The sequence below is a fragment of the Cyprinus carpio genome, chromosome A17, assembly GCF_018340385.1.
Source record: "Cyprinus carpio isolate SPL01 chromosome A17, ASM1834038v1, whole genome shotgun sequence".
NCBI classification, from domain to species: domain Eukaryota; kingdom Metazoa; phylum Chordata; class Actinopteri; order Cypriniformes; family Cyprinidae; genus Cyprinus; species Cyprinus carpio.
In genome coordinates, this window is record NC_056588.1 from 26,020,020 (window position 1) to 26,042,950 (window position 22,931).

General features: G+C 38.7%; 2 protein-coding genes and 1 long non-coding RNA gene across 10 annotated transcripts in view; 2 read left to right on the top strand and 1 right to left on the bottom strand.

Annotated features, from left to right (window-relative positions):
* LOC109080805 (homeobox protein Meis2-like) overlaps positions 1-5,980 on the bottom strand; it is a 61,303-nt gene extending 55,323 nt beyond the window's left edge. The window contains exons 1-6 of one of the 7 annotated variants that reach the window (XM_042774531.1): positions 5,326-5,980; positions 4,760-4,980; positions 4,140-4,281; positions 3,766-3,816; positions 3,251-3,301; positions 2,603-2,752 (exon numbers count right to left, since the gene is read on the bottom strand). In XM_042774531.1, coding sequence (XP_042630465.1) covers positions 2,603-2,752; positions 3,251-3,301; positions 3,766-3,816; positions 4,140-4,281; positions 4,760-4,980; positions 5,326-5,337 — 627 coding nt within the window. In that variant the 5' untranslated portion in view covers positions 5,338-5,980. Of the gene's footprint in view, positions 1-2,602; positions 2,753-3,250; positions 3,302-3,765; positions 3,817-4,139; positions 4,282-4,759; positions 4,981-5,122; positions 5,266-5,325 lie in introns of those variants that run through there. The other 6 variants (XM_042774530.1, XM_042774533.1, XM_042774535.1 and 3 more) reach the window with 6 other exon arrangements.
* The window catches only part of LOC109061160 (CDAN1-interacting nuclease 1-like), a 790,471-nt gene that overhangs the window by 138,850 nt on the left and 628,690 nt on the right, over positions 1-22,931 (top strand). The window lies entirely within an intron of this gene.
* On the top strand, positions 6,814-12,585 carry LOC122148221. Its single transcript, XR_006162198.1, has 2 exons — positions 6,814-6,951; positions 8,168-12,585. It is a non-coding gene; the product is annotated as an uncharacterized LOC122148221 (long non-coding RNA).

The window sequence follows — 22,931 nt, forward strand, 5'->3', positions numbered from 1 at the left end:
TGCTTCCTTGAGATCTATATGAGCGTGCTGACTATATGACCTGTAAGCTATGGTCATCTAAACAGTTTATCATGACAAATCACCAAAACAAAAACAATATTTAAAAAACAAATACTGGCCTCTAAGCTTATTGCATGCGGCTACAGCACACTCACAGAAGATTTTTCTGTTTTAAGTGTTTTATGTATTTCTATATGGGACTTAGATTTTTTATTTATTATCAACATAAAAAATATTGACAGCCACAAACAATTAGGAGAAATGTTTGTGCCAAAGACAATATCTCATAACCTCACAGTCAAATCAAAGTGATGACACTGAGGCAAAAACACCACCAACATATCACAAGCTGCTTTTTTCATACGTCCAACTATGAGAGAATTTTTTTTAAAAATTCATATGAAATTTAAATTAGTATCTTTATTATTAACTGGTTATTAACAGATTATTAACTAGACAAAGTGAACAGGGAAGGCAGATGTATTTTCTATTATTTAAAAAGAACATTAAACAAGTCGTGCCAATCTCTTTCGTACAGCTGTGCTGAATAATCTGCATACTTTCATTTAATTTCTAATCTTATTTTCTAATAACTGCAGGATGAATGTTTTTAAGGGGCTGGACAGTAACAGGAGGCAAATCAAAAATACAATGGCATCCTGACAAAGGCCTTGTAAACTCTGACAGCACTATAAACCACACTCAAAGACAATGTAGCATTCAATAGTAAATAAAAATGCCTATATTCACAGCCTACAGCAGGTAGAGAGAGAGAGAGAGAGAGAGAGAGAGAGAGAGAGAGAGAGAGCACAAGGCATGTCCTTCATCCAAAGCAAAGCAACTTTCACCAAATGATGTAGCCCCGGGCAAAATATATTAAAAATGCATATCAAAGCTGGATGAGAAAGGTACAACCTAAATAAATCTGCATATTCAACTATCAAACTGCTGTCCTCAAACATACAAAAAGCAACGCCATATAATAAATACAAAGATCCAAATAAAATATTAACAAATCTGAAGCCCGTAATTTAGATTTGTAGTTTAGTCGGAGCAGTCGTCTGCTTTGTGTTTTGTGCCGAGCCGGACATCAGTCCAGTGTGGCGCTTCTCAGTTTGTGGAGCAGCAACAGCCCTAAGATCATTTATTCTCATTAACAAACACAGCCGCACATGCACACTATGCAAATACAAACACACAAACACAAAACACACACACGCACACACACACACACACACACACACACACACACACACAAAGCCCTCTGCTGCACAAGCGGGCTAGCCTAATGCTCCCACATAGACTACTTACATATTTACAAAAGCAGCAAACAAAAATAAAATAGAAATATTCCTTCACCAGCTATCAAAGCTCACAGTGTACATTCAGCTCATCAGACAAACATTTGTAGCGTAAGGAAACGGCGATACAACCACAACAAAACAACAATTTTAAAATAAACGACGACTAAAAAAATCTTCTACAAAAAACCTCTCGAAGAAAAAAAAAAAAAAGATGTCAAGGGAATTTAAATCCACATAATTCTGAATGCGATTTCGACTCGAGGTCGGTGTTCAAGTGTCCTGTCGAATGGAGTGTCGTTCTGGACATTTCTCGTTTTGTCATGAGCTTCCAAAAGTAAGCCAACAGCAATCAGCAGAGAACCACGGTGTCTTATTTCTGCACTTAAACACATATTTTACACCACGAGTGAGTTTATAAGTAGGCTAGGCCTTTATAAATATGTAGCCTAACTGATTGTTTGACTGTTTTCCCGGTTTTTAATCGATCGATTCAGTTGATTCACTTCAATGCAGTATAGTTTGATTTGAAGATGCTCAGAAGCCTCAGATCTGATTGAACTCTTAGCAGGCCTGATCTGCTGCTGTGAACTCCACATACAGCGCTCCTCACAGTCACACATGACGCTCGATATGAACTACACGACGCGGAAAACTTTCTTTTCCCCAACATTACATTTACAACACCGAAATCAACACGTTTAAACACAGCCGCTGTCACTGAAATGTAAAGCTTCCGAGTCGTCGCTGAATTCACTATAATGGAGCGTCGGACTCAAACCACAACGAAGACCAACAAGAGTCAACTAAACACACTGAAGACAACATCATCATCCTGGAAAACTATAGGGAAGCACATTATAACCTTGACTCTCCACAACTTAAAAAATAAAAATAGTGTGCATGCTCACATAACACTGAGGCATGTAAAATAGCTTTTAACACCATCACATTTAGGCCTATCCATGTCTTATATATTAATTTGTTTAATAGCAGTCGTGTGCAATGCGATTTCAACAGCCCAAGATAAAGACATAGACCTACTAAAATATAAAACATAAAATAATCCCTACAACAACTACCGGCACTAAAAGAAAAAAAAGAGAGCGAGATTTCCATAAACACACCGTATTTGCTCACAAGCTACATGTTCAGAAAAATCGCCTGAAACTTTCAGCCAAGAGTCCATTTAAGCATATCATATCTAATATATTATAAGCCGTCTACGTTACTATTTCATGGTATGGGCTAGCTACATATAATATCCAACGCAGAAACAATGAACCCGTCCTGTTACTTACATGATCGGCTAAGTTAGTTGAAGATCCCGAGATGTCCTCGTGGTCTGATTTTGAGTTGCCATCCCGTTCATCAATCACTAAATCTATGGGCATTTTTCCTTTCAAACAGCTGATGTACCGATGGCAGAAATTGTCGCAGAGTTCGTGCACTTGAGCAGAGAAAAGAAAAGCTCTGTCAACAGCCGCTCCAGAAAGAAGCACAATTAAAGGCCATTATGAGCAAAGGCAGGGAAACAATAGAAATTGTAGCGATGCTTATTATTCTCTAGAGAACCGTGCAACAAGTTAATCGACAAAAATAAACGCTAACAGATGAACATCATCGTTTCGCAGAAACTATAACTTGTTCTTGAAATTATTTATTTAGGCCTATGTGTAATAAATACAAATATTTCTGTCACATTCCGTTTAAACCACTATCTACGGAACGTGGAAATAACATGGTTTTAATGTCAAATTATGTTAGGGGTAATTTAGTCAATTAATATTTATTTTTTTATTTGTATTACAGTAAGTCATAAAAAATCAGAATTATTAATTACAAAATAAATTAACACACACAAAAAAATCACAAATTGATGATGAGAGAAGTAAATCCATCCAAATGTTATTTTTAAATTAAATCAGTACAAATCAATGAAAGATTACCTTTTCTAGCTCCAAAAGATGAAACCGTAATACTTGTATGGCTTGTATCATCTGTAAAGAGAAATGGACGTCGTTAGCTGTGTGCCTTCTTTGCAATTTAATTTTAATATTCGTTGCATTATATTTTGCAGTGAACAAAAACCTCCCATTTCAGCAGAAAAAAAAATGTAATTAAATAATAAGAAATAATTCAATAATGTGCTTGAGAAATAAAAAGCAATTCTTTTTATATTGAAAAATTGCAGGTGGAATGATGGGCTTGTGTGAAGTGTTAAGGGTGTTGATGGTGATCTCAGCCCTATAATGAGTGACTTATTTCACACTACACCGCTGCGAGCGGCTCTCCTGCTCACTTCAAACAGCCCCGCCACACATTAGATCCACTCGGATTACTTTCACTATCTCCAGATCCATTGCAGGAAAAAAAAGTCTCTAAAAAAATGAGTCGCACTCATTTAAGAGAATTCGAGTGCACGGCTATTCTGAAGACAATCAGTGCCGAAACGTTATCTTACCAAATTATCCAATTCAGGATTCGAAGAAAACAAAGGTTTTTCTGCGCGGACCTAAAACAAATCAGAATGAAGGTTAATAGCAATCGATGAAAATATATGCAGCAATTCAATAATAATAATAATAATAATAATAATAATAATAATAATAATCAAATAAAAAAAATAAAAAGCATTAACATTCACTAATCTGGTTAAAGTAGAAAAATGTCGCTTAATGTAGCTTCTTGCAACATCCAAGTGCATTTATGGAAATAAAATTAGCGGTCTTAAATGAAAAGGACGCTTTTAAGTAATCGATTATTTTTCTCTTTGTTTTAATGCTTTAAACACGCATGGAAAGGCACGAGGTGTTAGATGTGAGGGTCGCGAGTGACCTGTTTGGCGAAGACAGCGATGTCCTCGTTGAAGGAGTCTGAGGAGCACACGTCTCCTCCAGCAACCCCGGGCTCGCGGGGAGTGCATGTGGCCAGCTCACACTTCTCAAAGACCAGAGCCAGCAGAGGAAACAGAGGATGACTGCAGAGACAACAACATCACGCTCAGTTCAGACGAATAACATGAGCAAGAGTGTGTAATAGCTGGAGCGCGGCGAGAAATAGCCCTGCATCCCGAAACAAAATATTCAGATACTACAGTTCGGAAAAGATTGATAAATCAAACACATTTTACACTCGACCAGAATCGGGTTTTGTAACTTTGTTTTGAGCTGCAGTGATTTTGAACTTAAATGGAATGTAAGCAGCAAGCTTATCATGAGATTATTTTTAGGTAGCCTAAAGTTTGCAAGCTTCTTTGTCAAGTAAAAACAAGGTTTAAAAAATAATGTGCAAAGCAAAGTGAAGTCTACTATAGCAATGCTTGCTAAAAGCCGCACAAAAATACTAATACTAAATACTTAAAGTTCCAGAAACGTGGTGAAAAAAAAAAAAACTATTACGGGAAAGAGAAGCCCGACTAAAGCAGTTCACGGGTCCGATATTAAAACGGAACTCACCCGTAAATTTGATCTTTATCCCTCTTTAACACGTCGTTGACAGCTGAGCCCATGCTGGTGGGCATGACATTGGGATGGGGGGCATGTGTGCCGTAGTGCTGGCTGGCGTGGAGCGGCGGTCCGTGATTCAGATGATGGACCTGCGGCAGCGGCCGAGGCGCGTGAGGATCCCCGTACATACCGACCCCGTCCATGCCGCCGTAATGAGCCAACTCATCGTACTGCAAGAGAAGCAGAGAGTCAGAAAGAGCACGAAAAGAGACAAGGCTGCAGAGAAAGAGGGCTAGTGTGGGGGAAAAAGAAGTTAGAAAAAAAAGGTCTCGCGCGGAACTAAAGTTTGCTGGCGTATTTGCTCGTAATTACCAAAAACATGGTAAAGCTGTGCTTCCCGAAGCTTGTCTGTAAAAGCGGCTGCAGGAGATCGTCGGCGGAGCTCAGGCGCTCAGACGCGGCGAATATTCCCAATCAAGTGCGTCAGACTCAAGGAGTTTTGCGCGTGCGACGACAGTCGAGGCCTGTGATAGATAGTGTATAGTGGAGGTGAGTGCTGGAGATTTTAAACCTACCCTTTGCGCCATCAGCCTGCGCTCCAATAAACCTCTGGATCTGTGTCGTAGATTTAATTTCCCAGTCCGCTCACAAACTCATGCGCTGCAATAGATCCCCTTTTTCAAGCAACTTGCCCAATTCTCCTATTTTCCAGAACGAGCGCAGGCATCAGGAAGAGTTTTGCAATTATTCTTCTTTTCCTCTTTGCCCCCCCAGAAAAGAAAGAAAAGAAAAAAAAAGTCGAGCACCAAACTGAAGGTTACAGCCGGCCCATCAACAACCTGCGTGTAACTAAACTGTCGCGTCTCATGGCTTTTTGCCACTCCAGCTGTCAATCAAAGCCAGAGGTTGTCAAGGTAATGAATGAATGATGGTTGGTGATGATGTTCAAGAGAGGATGAATCTTTTTAGCCCCGTTTTCATCCCACAAGTCCCTGTCTCCTTTATGCCTCCGGTCCGCTTTCTTGTTTTATTACTACAGTAAAAAAAAGGAAAAGAGGAGAGTTTGTAAAAACGCGGCGATCTCTGGCGCGGTCTGAGATGAGTGAGTGTCAGTGAGTGTTGGCAGGTCGGCCGCTCGCTCGCTTATAGAACGCAGAGAGTTGAGCTGCGCGCATCGGCGGGAGAATGAAATGACGGAAGCCGGAAGTGGCGCTGAGCACAGCCAGTCCTGCGCGAGCTCCACGCCAAACCCTGCGCGAGAGGCGAGCGTCCAGTGCGCGAGGGGGGAGCCACGCAACTCCGCGCACCGCAGATCCCACTCACATACGCTGAGAAGAGGCGTCGCAGCGCGTTGGGCACGCGTCCAAACGTTAAAATAGCGCTATTAGTATCGTTATTGGACAGAGCAAAGTCATTCCAGCCCGACTTTGCTTAATGCAAAACTGAGCGATGCGATACAACCGATATCGAGTGTCACATCCCCCTTTTTTTTCTTGTGCGAGGCACAACAAGGTTGAAAAAAAGACAGGCCCCTTTTAGAATAAAGTAAACTTTTCCACACGCGAGAAGAAAAAGGGGGAAAAAAAGCTAGGTTTATGTTTGGAAACTGTCTTTAGTCCAATAGCATTTGAAGATTGAAATGTGAGCCGTGCATCGCGCGCTCAATTATCAAAGAGCCCCGAGATCATCAATCATTAGGAAGGCCTGAAGTTTCAGAGGAGGAGCAATGATATTGATTGTGCTACAGATGGCCCCAAATACCACAAACAGACCCTTAAAATACTACTCCTCATCAATGATCATATAGCCTGCATCGCGGCACATGTGACATCATCGTCCTATCGACCGATTTTTACATAAATGTCTACATTTAGAGCTCCTTGACTTGTTTTGTTGTCGAAATTAACAATTCACGGCTTAGTGGAGCTGAACTCGTGCGGGATCTCAACAAACAAGGTCAATAAAGTGCTCCGCAGACGCCCGAACCACGGGCTCGAGCTCTAATGAAGCAAGCAATTAAAACGGATTTCATAAATGCAACAACTACTCTGTTTATGACAGAGGGGAGGGAAGACCACGAGGAGAGAGTAGAAGTGAAGGGTTCACTGTGCGATAGCGACTGCAGTGGACACAGAGCGCGCGCTGCCTGACCACTGCTTCATCGCGAGGAAGAAGATGAGGACCATCTCTATAGAGACGCGGTAAGTCCATCGCATCCTTACAGAACCGAGCCTGCCGCGGCGCAGGGAGAGTGCGACTATCTTCACAATCACAGCAAAGAATTTGACTATAACTTTATAAATAATGCGTAGAAATCTACTGAAACACATATATAAAGTCAGACAATAAATCAATACCTTTAGAGAAATGCTCTGTTAGTTAACGTTTTCGGTTGATTAAACATGTTTTGAGAAGCATTAAAGCATCCAGTGATGGAAGCGCACTGCTTTACTTTTCAGTTTGTTAATCCACTGCATCACCGGAATAATCAGCGGGTTTACTGTATTAAAACTGCAGTTTCCCGACACCACGGCTCATACTGCGAACTTCACTGACAGAGAAAAACATTTAAAATTTTACAATTAAAAAAACCTAACAAGTGAATAAAAGATACTTTAAAAAAAAAAATATTTAGTTTTAAAAATATTTAGTATTTTAGTTTTAAAAGAACCTACCGAGTGAATAAAAGATACTTTTAAAATAATAAAAAATAAAAGCTCAACTCTGTGTTGTGAACGGGGATCCGTGGGTCCGGCAGAGATGGCATTAACAGGAGGTAAAATTTCATCTGCTGGTGTCAAATTGAGGTCATTTTAGGGTTAAAGCTCTCGATGTCTCTGCCCAGCTGCGGCGGAGAATCCATTTCAACGCCAACACTTTCACATAACCTCTCACACATTTAAACTCATCAACTTCCAACATTTTTTAAATGAAAAACATAATACAAAATAAACATTACAATATCATCGAAATGTAAACCATCAGAGGCGTTTCAAGTTTTATGAAATAGTCTAACTTTATGTAAACAGTTTTATAGCAACAAAAACGTTTGTGTAAATCTTAATTATGTTAAATATTCAAATTGTTAAACTATTTGATCCTATTTAATTCTAATGGTTTTGTTCTAAAATTTGAATTGTTTTATAGCCGACCTATAAACAGATTTAGAGAACAACAGGTCTCCAAAGCGAGAGTATAGTTAAAAACACGCTTCGAGCTGTTCACTCCTATATTTGCTCAGCTAGAAACATTTCAGAATTTCATTAAAAAAGGTAGGATTTCTAGATGAATCATCTCTATTTTAAGATGTTTAATCATTTAAGTTCTGATAGGCGTGGAGGTCTTGTTCTTTAGTGAATATTTATGTTAGGATAATAATTTCTCTGTTTACTGCATCTAAACTCTCTCTGACCTCAGGGAACATGTCACTCCTGTCCCTGAAGGAAGCTGTACAGCTCCAGTGTTTGGAGAAGTTTCGTGAGTAACTGGAAATTCTTGAGTATGAAAGGCGTATTTTCCTTCAGTGGCATTATTCTCACTGCACTGTGAGACGCTCAGTGTGTGTGTGTGTGTGTGTGTGTGTGTGTGTGTTTGTGGGTTGTCAGTGTGTGTGTGTGTGTGTGTGTGTGTGTGTGTGTGTGTGTGTGTGTGTGTGTGTGTGTGTATGTGTGTCTGTGTCTGTCTGAAACGCGAGTCTGCAGCTCTTTAGCGACACCTGCCGGATCAATCATGCGCCTCACTGTGAACTCTAGTTAAATTAAAATAAAGAAACTGATATCGTGAGAGAAATACAGATATCGACGAAATTTGTTTTGAATTAATTATATTTATTTGAACAAAGCTTGTCATGAGCCAATTACGAAGAGCGAAATGAACAGATTACGAAGAGTTTGCGCATACGATACATTTTTTGTTTGTTTTATTCGGTTTTGTTTCATAAATTATAATGTTTTAGTATCTTTTGCTGTTGTTGAGTGCTCCACGCTATCTTCTACAATTAGAGAAGGTTCATTTCAAAATTACGCGATTATATTTCACGTGTCTTTTTTCCCCTAACATTAATTCCATTAATTCCATTAATGTTAGATGTAGACATTACTATATTTAACATCACTGATAGGTCAAAAATATGTATAATTATTTTCTTAACAATAAATGTATTAATATGCATCACACAGTGAAAAGGGAGTACGAATTCTTAACGCTTTGTTATTATTGCGATTAATTATCCTTTTCTACATTTAGGAAGTGCAATATATCCGATGTTATCTTAGATTTAAAGAAAAGCGGGGGAAACCATATATAGTCCTTACTGTACTAAATAAAATAGTAGCCTATATTATGGCTAATAAACGAACAAGCAATAAATAAAAAAATAAGCGATAAATAAATAAAACTCATTATAGCGCCTGCTGAAATCCGACCAACTCTTGTAAAATAAACATGTATTTTGAAACAGGGCTATATATGTCAAAAGATTTCTGTGTCCACATGAAGAATATTAAACGAAAGAAATGCTCGATTACTAATGATCTGGGGATAACAGGCTAATGTGTTATTTGTGTCGCGCGTCTCGTGTGCGTTAAGAGGCTTAAAGCTCTGACACCTTTACATTAAATTCACCCAACACCTTTAATTTACTCCACTCATATCCCGCAACAAGAAGAAAGTCATTACGACACGTATTTTACGTATTTTCTCTGATTAGAGCAGATTTGTTTTTTTTTGTTTTTTTTTTTGTGGAGATTGTTTTTATTTATTTATTTTTTATTTTAGGCTACTATACAGGCCAGTATGTGGCGAGTATTTCTAATAAATTGTTGCCATGTAAAAAAAAATGCCTACATTTAAAGTATGGATAAGCCAAAAGTTCTTTTATTTTTTATAGGCTATATATAAAAATAATAATAGTAATATATAGTAGGCTATTAATATTTTTTAAGAAATGCGCTTAACGCTACAAGGGGTTAAAGTTTTGCACGTAGATTAGAGTTTTAATGACTGCGTGTCAAAACAGGTCGAAACACGAGCCACGCCCACTTAGTTCACTGACAACTCATTAGCGCTAATTATTTGCTTCCAGGCTAGAGGACAAATGCATATCGTTCGTGGCTTATTGGTAATTCGTTGCAGTGCAGGTATTCCAAATATACCGTGTGTTCATACACGTAACTATAACAAAGCGCCACTTTCCACAGGTTCACTCATTATGCAGCTCCAGGAATCACGGGCCCCCTCAGGACTCCTGCTTTCCCGCTATTTAAACAAAAACCCGACATAGCGCATGCTAAGAAGAACTGTTTTCCATCTCCACTGTTCAAATTAAAGGTGTAAAATCCACATAGCTGTTCGCGATGTGTTCAAATAAATGCCGTTGCCTTCTTTGTTGTTGTTTTGTTTTTCTAACATCTTCCCATTTGACGGTATCTCCCTTGGTTCTGGGAGAGTTTACACGATCAAGCAGGGGAGCCAGGTAATTACCACACACTGTCAAACACAGGGACCAGTGATTCAAATGCAGAGTGAAGTATCAAAGAGGAGCGTTCCGTTCGCAGGCGGCCCCAGATCTCCAGGAGACGCCCGCCACAGGGACAGCGCGAGGATGTGACAGCACTTACATTACAGCCCTGCGTGCCTCTCTACTGCTGCTGACCCCGAACTATTGCTGGTGTACAACACAACCACGGAAACCATTCAGAGTCGGGTTTAAAATGCCAGTTTTACAGGAACATTGATTTTAATACTGCTTGCGGTGAAAAAGTATCCATGCAGTTGCTACCTTAATTTCTGCCTTATTTAACCCATCACTAGTTTTGTTGGTATAACTTCGTGTAGACCCTTGCGAAAATTAACCATGGTTTTATTATAGTAAAAGTATAGTAACCATGTTTATTTTATTTACTTATTTTTGGGCGTATTGATTACAATTTGCATAACCACATTTTTACTACAAATACCATGATTAAACTAAGTTTGTAGCAAAAGCATGGTTAATATGTGGTTACCGTGGTTTAAATCTGGTTTGTTGGTTTCCTTTGTAATAAAACCATGGTTCATTTTTTGTAAGGGGTATGTACTCCCCTAGTATTTTTGACTTTTGTTAAACCGGTTAATTTAGATTTTTTACTGCAGATTTAAGCCTATATTAAGATCATAACGAATAATGTAAACGTACGCATGATGACGTATTTCCGCTCATGTTACAGCCACAGCTGTTGATTTAATCGTAAGAATCCAAAGATGTGACACATTCCACCAAAAATAAATGCTTGTAAAATGTATTGCACATTTTCCTCAAATGCACAATGCAATAATCTCACTCAGTTGCATCTCGAGGAATTGTAATTTATTTAGTCAAAATTAAACGATGAGGCAAGTTAAAAAAAAAAAAAATTGCAGTGGCCCAGTTGGTGTGCAAAACTGTTGGAATCTTAATCCAGTCTGGAGGGACGTTTGAGTGTTTAACATTATAAACATGCCCCCCTCCTCCAGCTCCGAGGGATACTTTACATGTAAATATTCACACAGCCAAAGAGCAGGCCATGAATTATTGAGAGCTGCAAAGAAGTAAAATGTCTCTGTGTTCAAGCTCAAGAATGGACAGAAGAGAGAATTATCTGAAAGAAAAGATATTTGGTGAATGATGAAATAAAGCCTATGGTTATTTCTAACCACACACATATAGAGGCACATCTATAGGGGTTTATGTGTGTGTGTGTGTGTGTGTGTGTGTGTGTGTACAGGCCTATATGTGAATCTACACGGACAAAAGTCACACGTCAAAACTTCATCAAAAAAAGTCCAAGTTTCCTGGTGAAGTGAGTTGGGCTGAGTTCTGGCTGTTCTCGTCTTTGTTGTGTTCTGGCCTGTGGCTGAACACTTGACAGACTGTCAGGAGCTGATGGGATATGAGTGCAGGCACTAGAAAGCTGTTCATTTCTGTGGTTGATTCACCACTCCATTCTTTATTATCAAACAGGTAACACTAACACAGCAGAGCTAGAGAAACACAAATGGGACTATTTGTGATTATTGTGTTTGTGAACACACAAATGTGATGCATGAAGTATAGACAGAATGCTTTTCAGTGTTTACATGTATGTACGGTGGAATTATGATCTTACAAGAATTGAGCATTGCTATTATAAAGCAGAACTAAAGATTTAATGTTCAGGCATTCTCAACTATGTAAACATTAAGATTCTGTTTGACCTGCATGACCTCAGCAATGAAAATTCAGAAATGCACGACTAATGAAATATCCCAGTGCAGCACAAGGCTTCCTAATCCCCATACTACTATTAAGTAATTGTGAATTACTGTACTATAATTGTGCGAGTAAACTAAAAGTCTATTAGCAATTTAACAGCATGCAGAAGTCTCTCTCTCTCACACACACACACACACACACACACCAGAGCATTAAACAGACACAATTCACAAGTGGTCCTGATGTCTCAGAGGACTTTTAATATGTATGAGCAACATCAAAGAGGAATATCCTGACATGTGGCACCTCCAAATGATCAAGCTTATTATCACATATATGCAAATGTTTTCCATTTTTGGTGCTCTCTGTTTGTAGAACTGCTGTGGAAAATACAGATGATAGTTAGAAACACCACTGATGATATCTAGTGAGCACTACCTGCATGCATTTTTGATGTTCTTGTGCCCCAAGCTCATTTTCTCTGATAAACTCTGAAGATACATCATGTGTTATTTTCTATGAGGAGATAATTATGAATTGGATTTGTATGTGATTTGTAATAAAAACCTTTGAAGAGATGCTGCAAGTAAATAAATGAACCCACTGATGATGTCCTATTCAGATACTCACCGTTTCTTTTTTATACAATATTCTTTCATTAGTTTCACATTTTTATGGGTCATTTAAAAGTGAATAAAAATCTCCTGATGCGAAACAGCGCAGGCTTTTCTACAACACTAACACGAGCGCGCTGTAACAAAAGCATACAGCGCTGAATTAAATTTGTATGTTTTATTATGAGCCTAACTCTCCTTCCAGATTGATGAATATCTCTCGTTTTCTAAATGTGTTGCTCAGATCTCCTGTGATGTTTACTTTTATTCCATTTTAACATTTCATTACGAGCATTATAGATGTTATACTCTATGCATATATCAAAAATGAAAGAAATGTCCTACATTCACAGTGTAACTTCAGGAGCCTTTTAATAAACCGCTTGTGGTTAATTATGACAGATCATATAGACTGAGCTGACCAGTGATCGTTTGTTGTGTAGTTAATTTGATAGACATATTCTTAAACACCATTTGTGATATTCAAAGATATCGATATAACTTTCAGAGCTCATATCATTCTAGGGGCAGCCTAATATTATAACAAATATTAGTATGAGGTCAGATTATCTCTTTTGAAGACCAGCTGCCTTCGCACATCATGAATGTCTGTGAAATCTCTTTATAATCAGAGTTTGTCATTTGGTATTGGAATAAATGGTAAAGAAAAGTCTGTAAGTGACTTATAGCTTTTAAATCAAAGCAAACGCCGGGCCTAAATAATCCAACTGTTCAGCAAATAACCAACCTACAGATTGGACATAAGCGTGATTCGCTGAACCTGGCAACAATCCGTCAAACCGCGTTTAGCTGACGGTTTCTGGAGTCGCTGTCAAACAGTCCAGCAGAACTGATGGAATCATCCTTTTGTTCCTTGATGCAGTCAGAACTGAGCCGAATCTTGTATTCTCCTTTAATAGTCAGTGGTGGTTAATTATTAAAGGTATGTATTTGAATTATAAATATACTAGTTATACAGAAGTAGGCAAAGCAGGCATAGCGCCTCAGGCTAAAGTCTTCCATTAGCCATTATTTTCCAGTCTCCTGCCTCCATTTCCCTGCCTCCTAGTTTTATGTCATCTCCAAAAACAGCCAGGCATTCCTTTGTACTTGCCATCTCCTCCCCGCTATGGCCACAAAACCCTCCCCTCCATACATAGAGCTGCTGCCGGCTCTTGAAGTGGGGTGTCATACCTGTCTTACATTTAATGAATCGCTTTCTTCAGCGTGTCCCAGAATTCCAGACACTCTCGTCGGAAAGCTGATGGCGGCCTCCCGCGTGTCAGCAGTCATCCGGCGTAGAGCGCATTACCGTACATCATTAGCCGTGTCAGGAGCGACGCCGCTCACAGGCCACGCACGGCCCTGCAGACCCAGCCAAAACAAAGAACTTCTGCGCTCTTCTCCGGTCCGACTCCCTCTCCTCCACTCGACCATCAACTATTCCACCTCTGGATTTATGAATAAAATACGACACGCTCAGAATAAGAAGATGGCACTGCAGTAACTGTCAAATGCCAAGATGAAATAATAAATTCAGGTGCCTTTTTCTGCTCTGTTGAAGGAAACTTTGTTCTCTCCAAAGCTAGCTTTTTCGTCTTCGCTTCTCTCGCTTGCTGCTCGCTTGTTTTTTTTTAAATATTTTCCCCCATATTTCTGCAAGTTTTTTTCTCACCTCCTTCAAGCAGTTCACATTCCCTTTCCATTTGCTTGACGCTTCTCTTTCAAAGCTTTCATGGAGTGATTGATGACATCTGAAGTAAAAGCAGTGCGATACTGTTTGTAACCTCCATCAGAACATTCATCTACTTCATGTCTTTTAATGTCATGAAAGCACTGGTGAATAAGGCATTAGTGCTGCGGTCTCTGATTGTTCTGCTGGCTGGACAGGTTCAAATTGGGTCAAAATCTAAGCAATGTGTGTGTTATTAAATGTGTCATGCCATTAGCCTTCATCAGGGATGGGCAACTTTGATAGTGACGAGGGCCAGAATTTTTTCTCATTTATACCAAGGGGCCAGATTACTAATCCACATCTACACACCTTTTAAATATTTTTACTCAATTTCCTTTTTACTGAAGGAAATCAGAGTATAAAGTCATTTGTTTTTAAATATATTATTAACTATAAAACTTTTGTAGTTATGCTTATTGAGAAAAAAACTTTGTTGTCAGTTGACAGCAATATCACTCCAACAAGCCAATGAAAACATCTCAATTGCATTGTCTGTAAATTTGCAAAAAAAAAATGTACAGAAGTCCTATTTTTTTATTAGTGGCCTACAGAGCATTCTCAGAGAGAGAGAGAGAAAAAAAGCGGACACCTTAGAGGACAGATAAAAAGGGTTTATTTAAAACATATTTACTCCAAATGGTACCATAGTATAACCAGATATCTGCAGGATATTTAATATCAAATATAAGACTTTAAAGACCTTTTTAAGACCTAAACTTCACATTTCAGCCTTTAAACACAGATATGATTTAAACTGAACTTAGCTGCATGATGACATCACTGAATTCAATGATGAACTGCCTTTAACTTCATTTTTCATTATTGACACACTGTTTTCCTAATTAATGTTGTTCAGTTGTTTTGACGCAATCTTTTTTGTTTAAAGCGCTATATAAATAAAGGTGACTTGACTTGACTAAACAATTTTTAAGAAAAGGAATGAGTCAAAAGTATCAATTATTATATTAATTAAAAAAATTATTATCAATCAATTATTGTATTAAATTACATCTTAGTGTCTTAATTGTTTAGATTTTTATAATGCATTAGCTTCTTGTCGATCCTGGTTCACATTTTAAAATATGTTGCAAAAATAACAGAAGGGCTTATTGAAAAAGAGAATTCGTTCTCTACCAGCACTCTCAGAACGGTACAAATATAGCAGTTGTCATGAACTGTGGATCTAAGAACAAGAACCCCCTATAAACCCACAATTCAGTGCAAACATTTTTGTCATGCATTTGGTAAAAAGGATTTGTTTACTAACGTTATATATTTTACCTTTAAAATTTGAGGCCAGTGCAAATGAAGTCACAACATCTAACTACTGGGGTGCCTCAGGGCTCTGTTCTTGGACCACTTCTCTTCTCTGTCTACATGGCATCATTAGATTCTGTCATTCAGAAACATGGCTTTTCATACCATTGCTATGCTGATGACACTCATCTCTACCTCTCATTCCATCCTGATGATCCGACGGTAGCTGCTTGCATCTCAGCTTGTCTGACAGACATTTCTTGCGTGATTTCTTGCACATCAACCATAACTCCTTCAAAAACAGCCAGAAACCTTGGAGTTATGATTGATGATCAGCTGACTTTCTCAGAGCACATTGTTAAAATTGTCCGGTCCTGCAGATTTGCTTTATTCAATATCAAGAAGATCAGGCCCTTTCTTTCAGAACATGCTGCACAACTGCTTGTTCAAGCTCTTGTTCTGTCCAAGATTAGACTATTGCAACGCTCTCTTGGCAGGTCTTCCAGCCAGTTCTATCAAACCTTTACAATTAATCCTGAAATGTTTAACGAGGGGAAAAGAATGCAAGTCACACCTCTGTTTATCAATCTGCACTGGCTACCAATAGCTGCTCGCATAAAATTCAAGGCATTGATGTTTGCCTTCAAAACCACCACTGGCTCTGCACCCCTTTACCTAAATTTATTACTTCAGACTATTGTGCCTCTAGAAGTTTGCGTTCTGCAAGTGATTGTCGCTTTATTGTTCATCCCAAGGATGGTCAAAATCACTTTCACAGACTTTTTCATTAAATGTTCCCTCCTGGTGGAATGACCTGCCGAACTCAATCCCAGCAGCTCCTTAGAGTCCTTAGCCATCTTCAAGAAATGACTAAAAACACATCTCTTCCTTCTTTATTTGACCATCTAACTCTAGCACTCTCTATTCTAATTCTATTCTTAAAAAACTTGCCCCTTTTAGACTTGCACTCTATTAATTTACTAATCTTTTTGTATTCTATGTGTTTTCTTTTTCTTGATTATACAATTAACAAAAGCAAAAAAGGGGGCCTCTAACACTTTCTTGCTCCATTCTTTTTCTATTCTATCTGTTTTCTTTTTATGACATAATTAAAACAAACTTGCTAGATGTACATACATCAATTTGATTTTAATTGCTTCCATTGTCCTCATTTGTAAGTTGCTTTGGATAAAATTGTCTGCTAAATTACTAAATGTAAATGTAACTCTGGCATCCCCGTTGTTTGTTAGCAGTGCTGTGATGGCGATTTAAATATAAATACAGATTTCCAAACATATGGGTATCCCCGGTAAAAAGATAATCTGTTTACCATCTTGACTGGAAAATACTGTTTTCATGGTCAGTTTTCCATTCTTTATTTGCTAATGTTAGTAAATGTTAACGTTATGGTCTGCGCTGTAATTAATACAGTGAGTGGCTGGAAAGTAGCGACTTCTCCTGTTTGGAGACAGTATTAAGATCATTACATCACTTTTCAAATGTTTTAAAATTGATCATCTGAGTCTAATATGATCCAGCGGGCCGTACTAAAAAACACTGTGGGATTTGATCAGATTCTCTGGGAATCTTGTTGCTTCCTCTCCACACTTTCCTTTGATAGTTTGTGCACATTCAACCCTCCCATAATGCACCAGCAACAGAAAATGGTTTTCCATCATGCTTTTAGAAATGAGACATTGGTTACGGTATGGCAAAAGTAATGTAAAACAAAACACAACATTTACATTTGCTATTAGCACGATTTGATTAAAAGCAACTTACAAAAGAGGAACAAAAGCAATTTGTCAAAGAGCCAACAATATTTGTATTCCTACAATTAGCAAAAGTAAAACTTTTTGCTTGATTTTGCTTGAATTTCTACAATTTGAGTCATATGGAAATGAATTATGGTCCACTGCATAAGCAAAAAACAACAGAGTAAAAACATAGAGAAATGTACACATGAGATTGAATGAATATGCCACCAAGGTCTAAAATAGTTACGAATTGCCATGAGAGTGTGTTGTCCAGCGTGGGTCAGTCAGCAGGAACTGTGAAGATCCCATGAGTCGATCATAACCCAAAACCAACTAATTACACATCTACAGCTCCTGCTGAGCAACAACACTGGATGTATATTTACACCTGACAGAGAAGTGTCATTTTGTATTTAAACTCCTAAACGTTTGAATGTGTTTATGGAGGAAATGTGTTTGTGGTGGATGATTGATGATTCCTGACAGCACACTCAATGTTTCCTCAAGGTTCATGAAACATACACACAATAACACCTCAAAGATCTTCCTCTCTGCTACTCTCTCTCTCTCTCTCTCTCTCTCTCTCTCTCTCTCACACACACACACACACACACACACATGCACCCTTCTGTCTTCCACTGAGGTCAAGGTAATACTCTTAATGAGAAATATCCATGAAGTATTCACATCAGGGGCCAGTTGCATATCTTAACCTGACAAACTAGCAGTTACCAAGGGGTAATGAATGAGTTGTATTTTTTGGATTTAAATTAGACATTTAGTTACATTTTATGTAACTGACTTAAAAAACAAAGTATGACCTTAAAGAAAAAAAATAGACTTGTAAGACTGATCTAAGCATTTTATGCAACTGGCCACAGATTGCTGTAGAGCACAATGAGTGATTAGATGATTGAAATGGACCGTCCAGGCCTGAGGCGCTGGATATTCTCCAGCAACCCTACAGAGAACAAGCGGTTTGGAGAATGGATGGAGAGCCAAACAGTGAGTATTGTGGATTTTGCCTAAATTTAGCAGTTTATAGGTGAAACTGAACCCTGTCGTGGATCAGTCAGTCACATTGGACCGTCCCAAACTCCCATCATTGGTTGAGTCAGAAGGTGAGATGTCAGGCTGCTTAAACAAACCAACATACTTAAACAATTCCCAAAACAATAGTTCCAATGAACAACCCATGGTTAAAAACAGTTTCTTGTTAGTATGACACATTGACAAGGCATGTAGAGCATGCCTTTGGGCACAATGAGAAAAATAACCTGCAGTGCATACTGTATCTGTAATTCCATTTGCATAAATATATACATATTTCAATCTATATATTTTAGAACAAAAATGCTGAAGTAATCCTCAGATGCCATGTTCATTACAGCAACATTGCAGAAAAATTATGTTGTTTAGAAAGTTGCATGTAGAAGTTATTACTGCACCTCTCGTATGATGCGTCATGAAGTACTAGTTAATTTCTCCAGTGATGTACAGTATCATACTACTTTGGATAAGCAGTTGTTGTACTGGAAAAGGGTGTGAAAAAAAAAAGTTGAAGAGTGAAAATCACAGTGTTTTACTCTTCAACTTCAAGGATTTCAAACAACCAGCGACTGACTGACAGCGACTCTGAACAGGGAACAGCAGCATGTTCTCACTCCCACCTCATCACATAAGGACACTTGGTCAGGACCCCTCAGCATCACGTTGTAACACACCATATACATCTTATTCTTTGCATGCGTTTGTAAAAGCAGAAATTATATAAAATTATATTATTTTTTTCAGTGATATCTTTAAGCAAATAACCTCACCCCTACCTAAACCTAACCACATCTGAAGAATATAAAACACGTAACAGCCAGATAAAAGCACAGTCATAGGTATTCGTTGCAAAAACTGACCAGAAAATTTATAAAAGTATTACAATTAATGTTGCATTCAAAGTCTTCTGAATCCGTCCAGTATCTTTATGTGAGGAACAGAGTGAAACTTTAGCTTTTAATTGCTGACAATGATTCCGCTCCACCAGTCATTTCTTATGCAAAAGCCAAACTTTAGCATGACGCAGTCAGTCAGGAGAGACACGAGAACCAATCGCATTTCACAATCAAAGGTCACATGACGCTTTTACAGGCAGCCATATTTGAATGTTTGTGATTTGAGGGTTACGGCGGATGGAGACGGTGAAAACAAGTTTCCTATTGTTTTACATCAAGAAATGGTTAGGTTTAGGGGTGGGGGCTGGTTTAGGTGCTCAGAAATGTCTAACTTATATAAATAAAATGACTGTGTTGTTCAAATTGAAAACCACGCACCCACATATATGTAATAATGACAGTATTTATTTCTTGATCATAAATAATACATATATATGTCCTTCGAGTTTCAAAGGTTCTCATTGAAAGCAATAAAAGGGGAACCCGAGCTGGGATTGAGAACGTGTTGGGAACTGACACAAAACATCTGAACATCACACACAGCAGCTGTAAGGTCTAGATCCCACTCTGTTCTATTAGATGGTTCTTTGAAATATACAGTGGTACCAAATGATTGCTGAATGGTATTTACATCGTACATAGTGTTGTCCATGACAGTAGCATGGACCTTACGATCAGTGACCCAGTGGAGAAACTCCATAATCACCACACAAAACAGCATTTAATATGCCGCTGTGCATGACTGCCACAAGGAAACTACCATTAAAGCAAGGCATTCAGCGTTCTTTTCACTAAGAATAAAGTGTGACACATCACAGACAGTCACATCAGACCAGCTTCCTTCGCTGTGAGTCATTTACAAGAACAGAATAATTTAAGAAAGAAGAAAGTTGGAGCCCTACTGTCAGACGGGCGCTTGATGGCCTCTTTGTCTCAACACTGACTCTAATTGCGTGTGACGTTTATAAAGAGTTCTTTTCATTTCCGTGAGTAAGATAGCTGCACATCCTCCTGCCATCTGCCGAGCAGCGTGAGGAAGACGATCTGTTTGAGAACGCTCCATTCCGCTATGAAGATATAATTGTTCCCCCTTAGCTGCAAAACAAAGAGCAATCAAACTATGTGTTTATTTTTAATTTCCCATGCATGTTTTATCGTGGCATATGCCGGCAGGAGGACTCTATCTACACACGGAGAGAAATGACTTCTGCCGTGCATATATGTGTGAGATAAAGACGGCAGAACATTATTACATTCCTACATTTCCACCGGCCTATTATCATCACTCATACGCTCATGCTCACACCGAACGTCCAGGGAGGATAGCTGGAGTCCGTCAGAGGGTTCAGTCCGGCCCCAAAGCCATATCGCAGCCTCCGTACATCATGAAAAATCAGCCTGTCTGAGGAGGCCAGATTCCCCCTGTCATCACCTAATACACGGATTGATTCATGGTGAGAATGGATCAGGAATATGTCCTTCTGTCGGGACTATTACCCGTCTCAGCCCATCTCTCAGGCTTTAATGATGACGGCTGATGGGCCCTCTAATTTTTGTTCTTGCTGAGCAAAAGCTATTGGTCAGGCTCTTCGGCCCCCTGAGTGGCAGCCGCTCGTGAAGCGACCCGTGACACGCTTTACTGAGAGATTCCAGCGGTAACGACCAGTACAAAGCCACTCTTTGAGGAGCTTTTATTTAATTCAGTAAAAATGCACGTATTTATTGCAAATATTGGTTACACTTTATTTTGATAGTCCATGTCAACAAACTGTCATTAGAGTATTTGTAGACTGTTAGCTTAGGGTTAGTAGAATATGCACTTGTAAAGATACATATAGTTAGTAGAATGTGTGTTGGCGACCATCAAAATAAGCAGATATTAAGCAGACAATCTACTAATATTCTTATGAAGAGTTGTGAAGTTATACATTATTTTAATCATTCCATTTGGTGCCACAGAAACTCTATTAAGAAGGGCGTTGGTTGGCAGAAAGAAGCATACTAATAAAACGTACTTGTCATTTGAAACTTTTGGGCCGGACTCAAAATAATTAATTGTATCAGTTGAAATGAGTCGTGCTGTGTGCATTGAATGCATGAAACTAGAACATGAGAGTCTATGAATGCACATGCTCAGTATAACTGAATGATAAAGTTTACTTTAACTTAATGCTGTTTAACTGAATATACAAAGCAAACTGTTTGCGACATTATCAACACTACTGAAATAAGAGTGTGCAGTTTATAAGTCACTGTGTAATTTGCACCCTGTGTTTAACCCCTACTGGCTGCTAACTACACCATCTGGCTGTAAAAAGCATCTTTATTCACTGAGGTATTCTGACTGTTTTCTGCATGCAGCAATATTATACACAGGGTGTCCTATTGTTTTTCTTGTGTCAGTCATATCTGCCATCTGTGACGTCACTGGTGAAGCTCTGAGTGGGTTCTCGTGGCATGACGTGAGTCTCCTCTTTAGTCACGTGACATCTGTGGCTCAGGTGATTGTTGGTTGAGTTTGAGGCCACATGTCACCCCCGGACACCCCTCAAACTCCCCCCACTCACCCTCTTCACCGCACCCCAGCACCGAATGCTAATGCGTGTGGATTTCACTTCTGATGGCTGTTCATTTTACTGCTCATTTGAGCAGATTTACAGCACACATTCTATCTCTTGACCACAGCGCCACTCTTATCTGTAATGAAAGCGAGCCGAGCATTAATCAACAGCCCCGACCATCACATTAAATGTATTGTATGTGGGGAGTAAACATGCTCCACGACTCCTCCGTATCAGGCCAGTGGAGAGAGAACGCTGCAGAAAAACCCTCATTATATTTGTCATAATTTCACATCTGCTGTTTTTGAAGCAATGTACCATGAGGCCATAAACCGCATTACAAGTGTGCATAAATTTGTCTGATATGTGGCTGGAGTAACTAATTCCTTGAGTACATTTTAGAAAAACAAGCAACCAGCCCTGAAATTGCAATTCTATAAAGGCTTTAAATTACTGAGTACGGTATGAAGGACCGGCCTGATGTGTGCGTTAAGGAAAGCGACGTTGCTTCCCGAGATTGAGTCAATAAAAGGCAAGATGACTGAGGCATGTACTCAAACAGAATTAAAAGGAGACGAGACACCAGGCTGCAGAATAGAGCCATGTATCTCATTTAGTTAGAGAGAGAGAGAGAGAGAGAGAGAGATGGAGGCCATGTGTTTCATTCACACGTCTGGAGCGCTTCGACTCTTACACTGACAAACAGCACACGTCTTCACAAAACCACACATGCACTTCCAAACAGGTGTATTTTTGCCTTCTTAAATATATATATTTTTTTCTGCAATATATATTGCCTTCCCCTTCTTATATATATATATATATATATATATATATCACCAGGGGCATAGCTGTAAAACTTTCAGTGTGTGTTCTAAAAAATATATTGCAGTAAAAAAAAGCATACCAAAAATTAATAAACAACAAAAATATAAAAATAAGAGTACATAACAAAACATAAAACAGTTTGGGCAAAGTGTAGTGTTTGAAAACTGCATGTCAGATTGCCAACAGAAAATACAGCACAAGGGTTCAGTACGCAATACTTCTAAAGCACTGATTAACATTAATGTTCATTTCAAAATGTACTAAAATGTTATT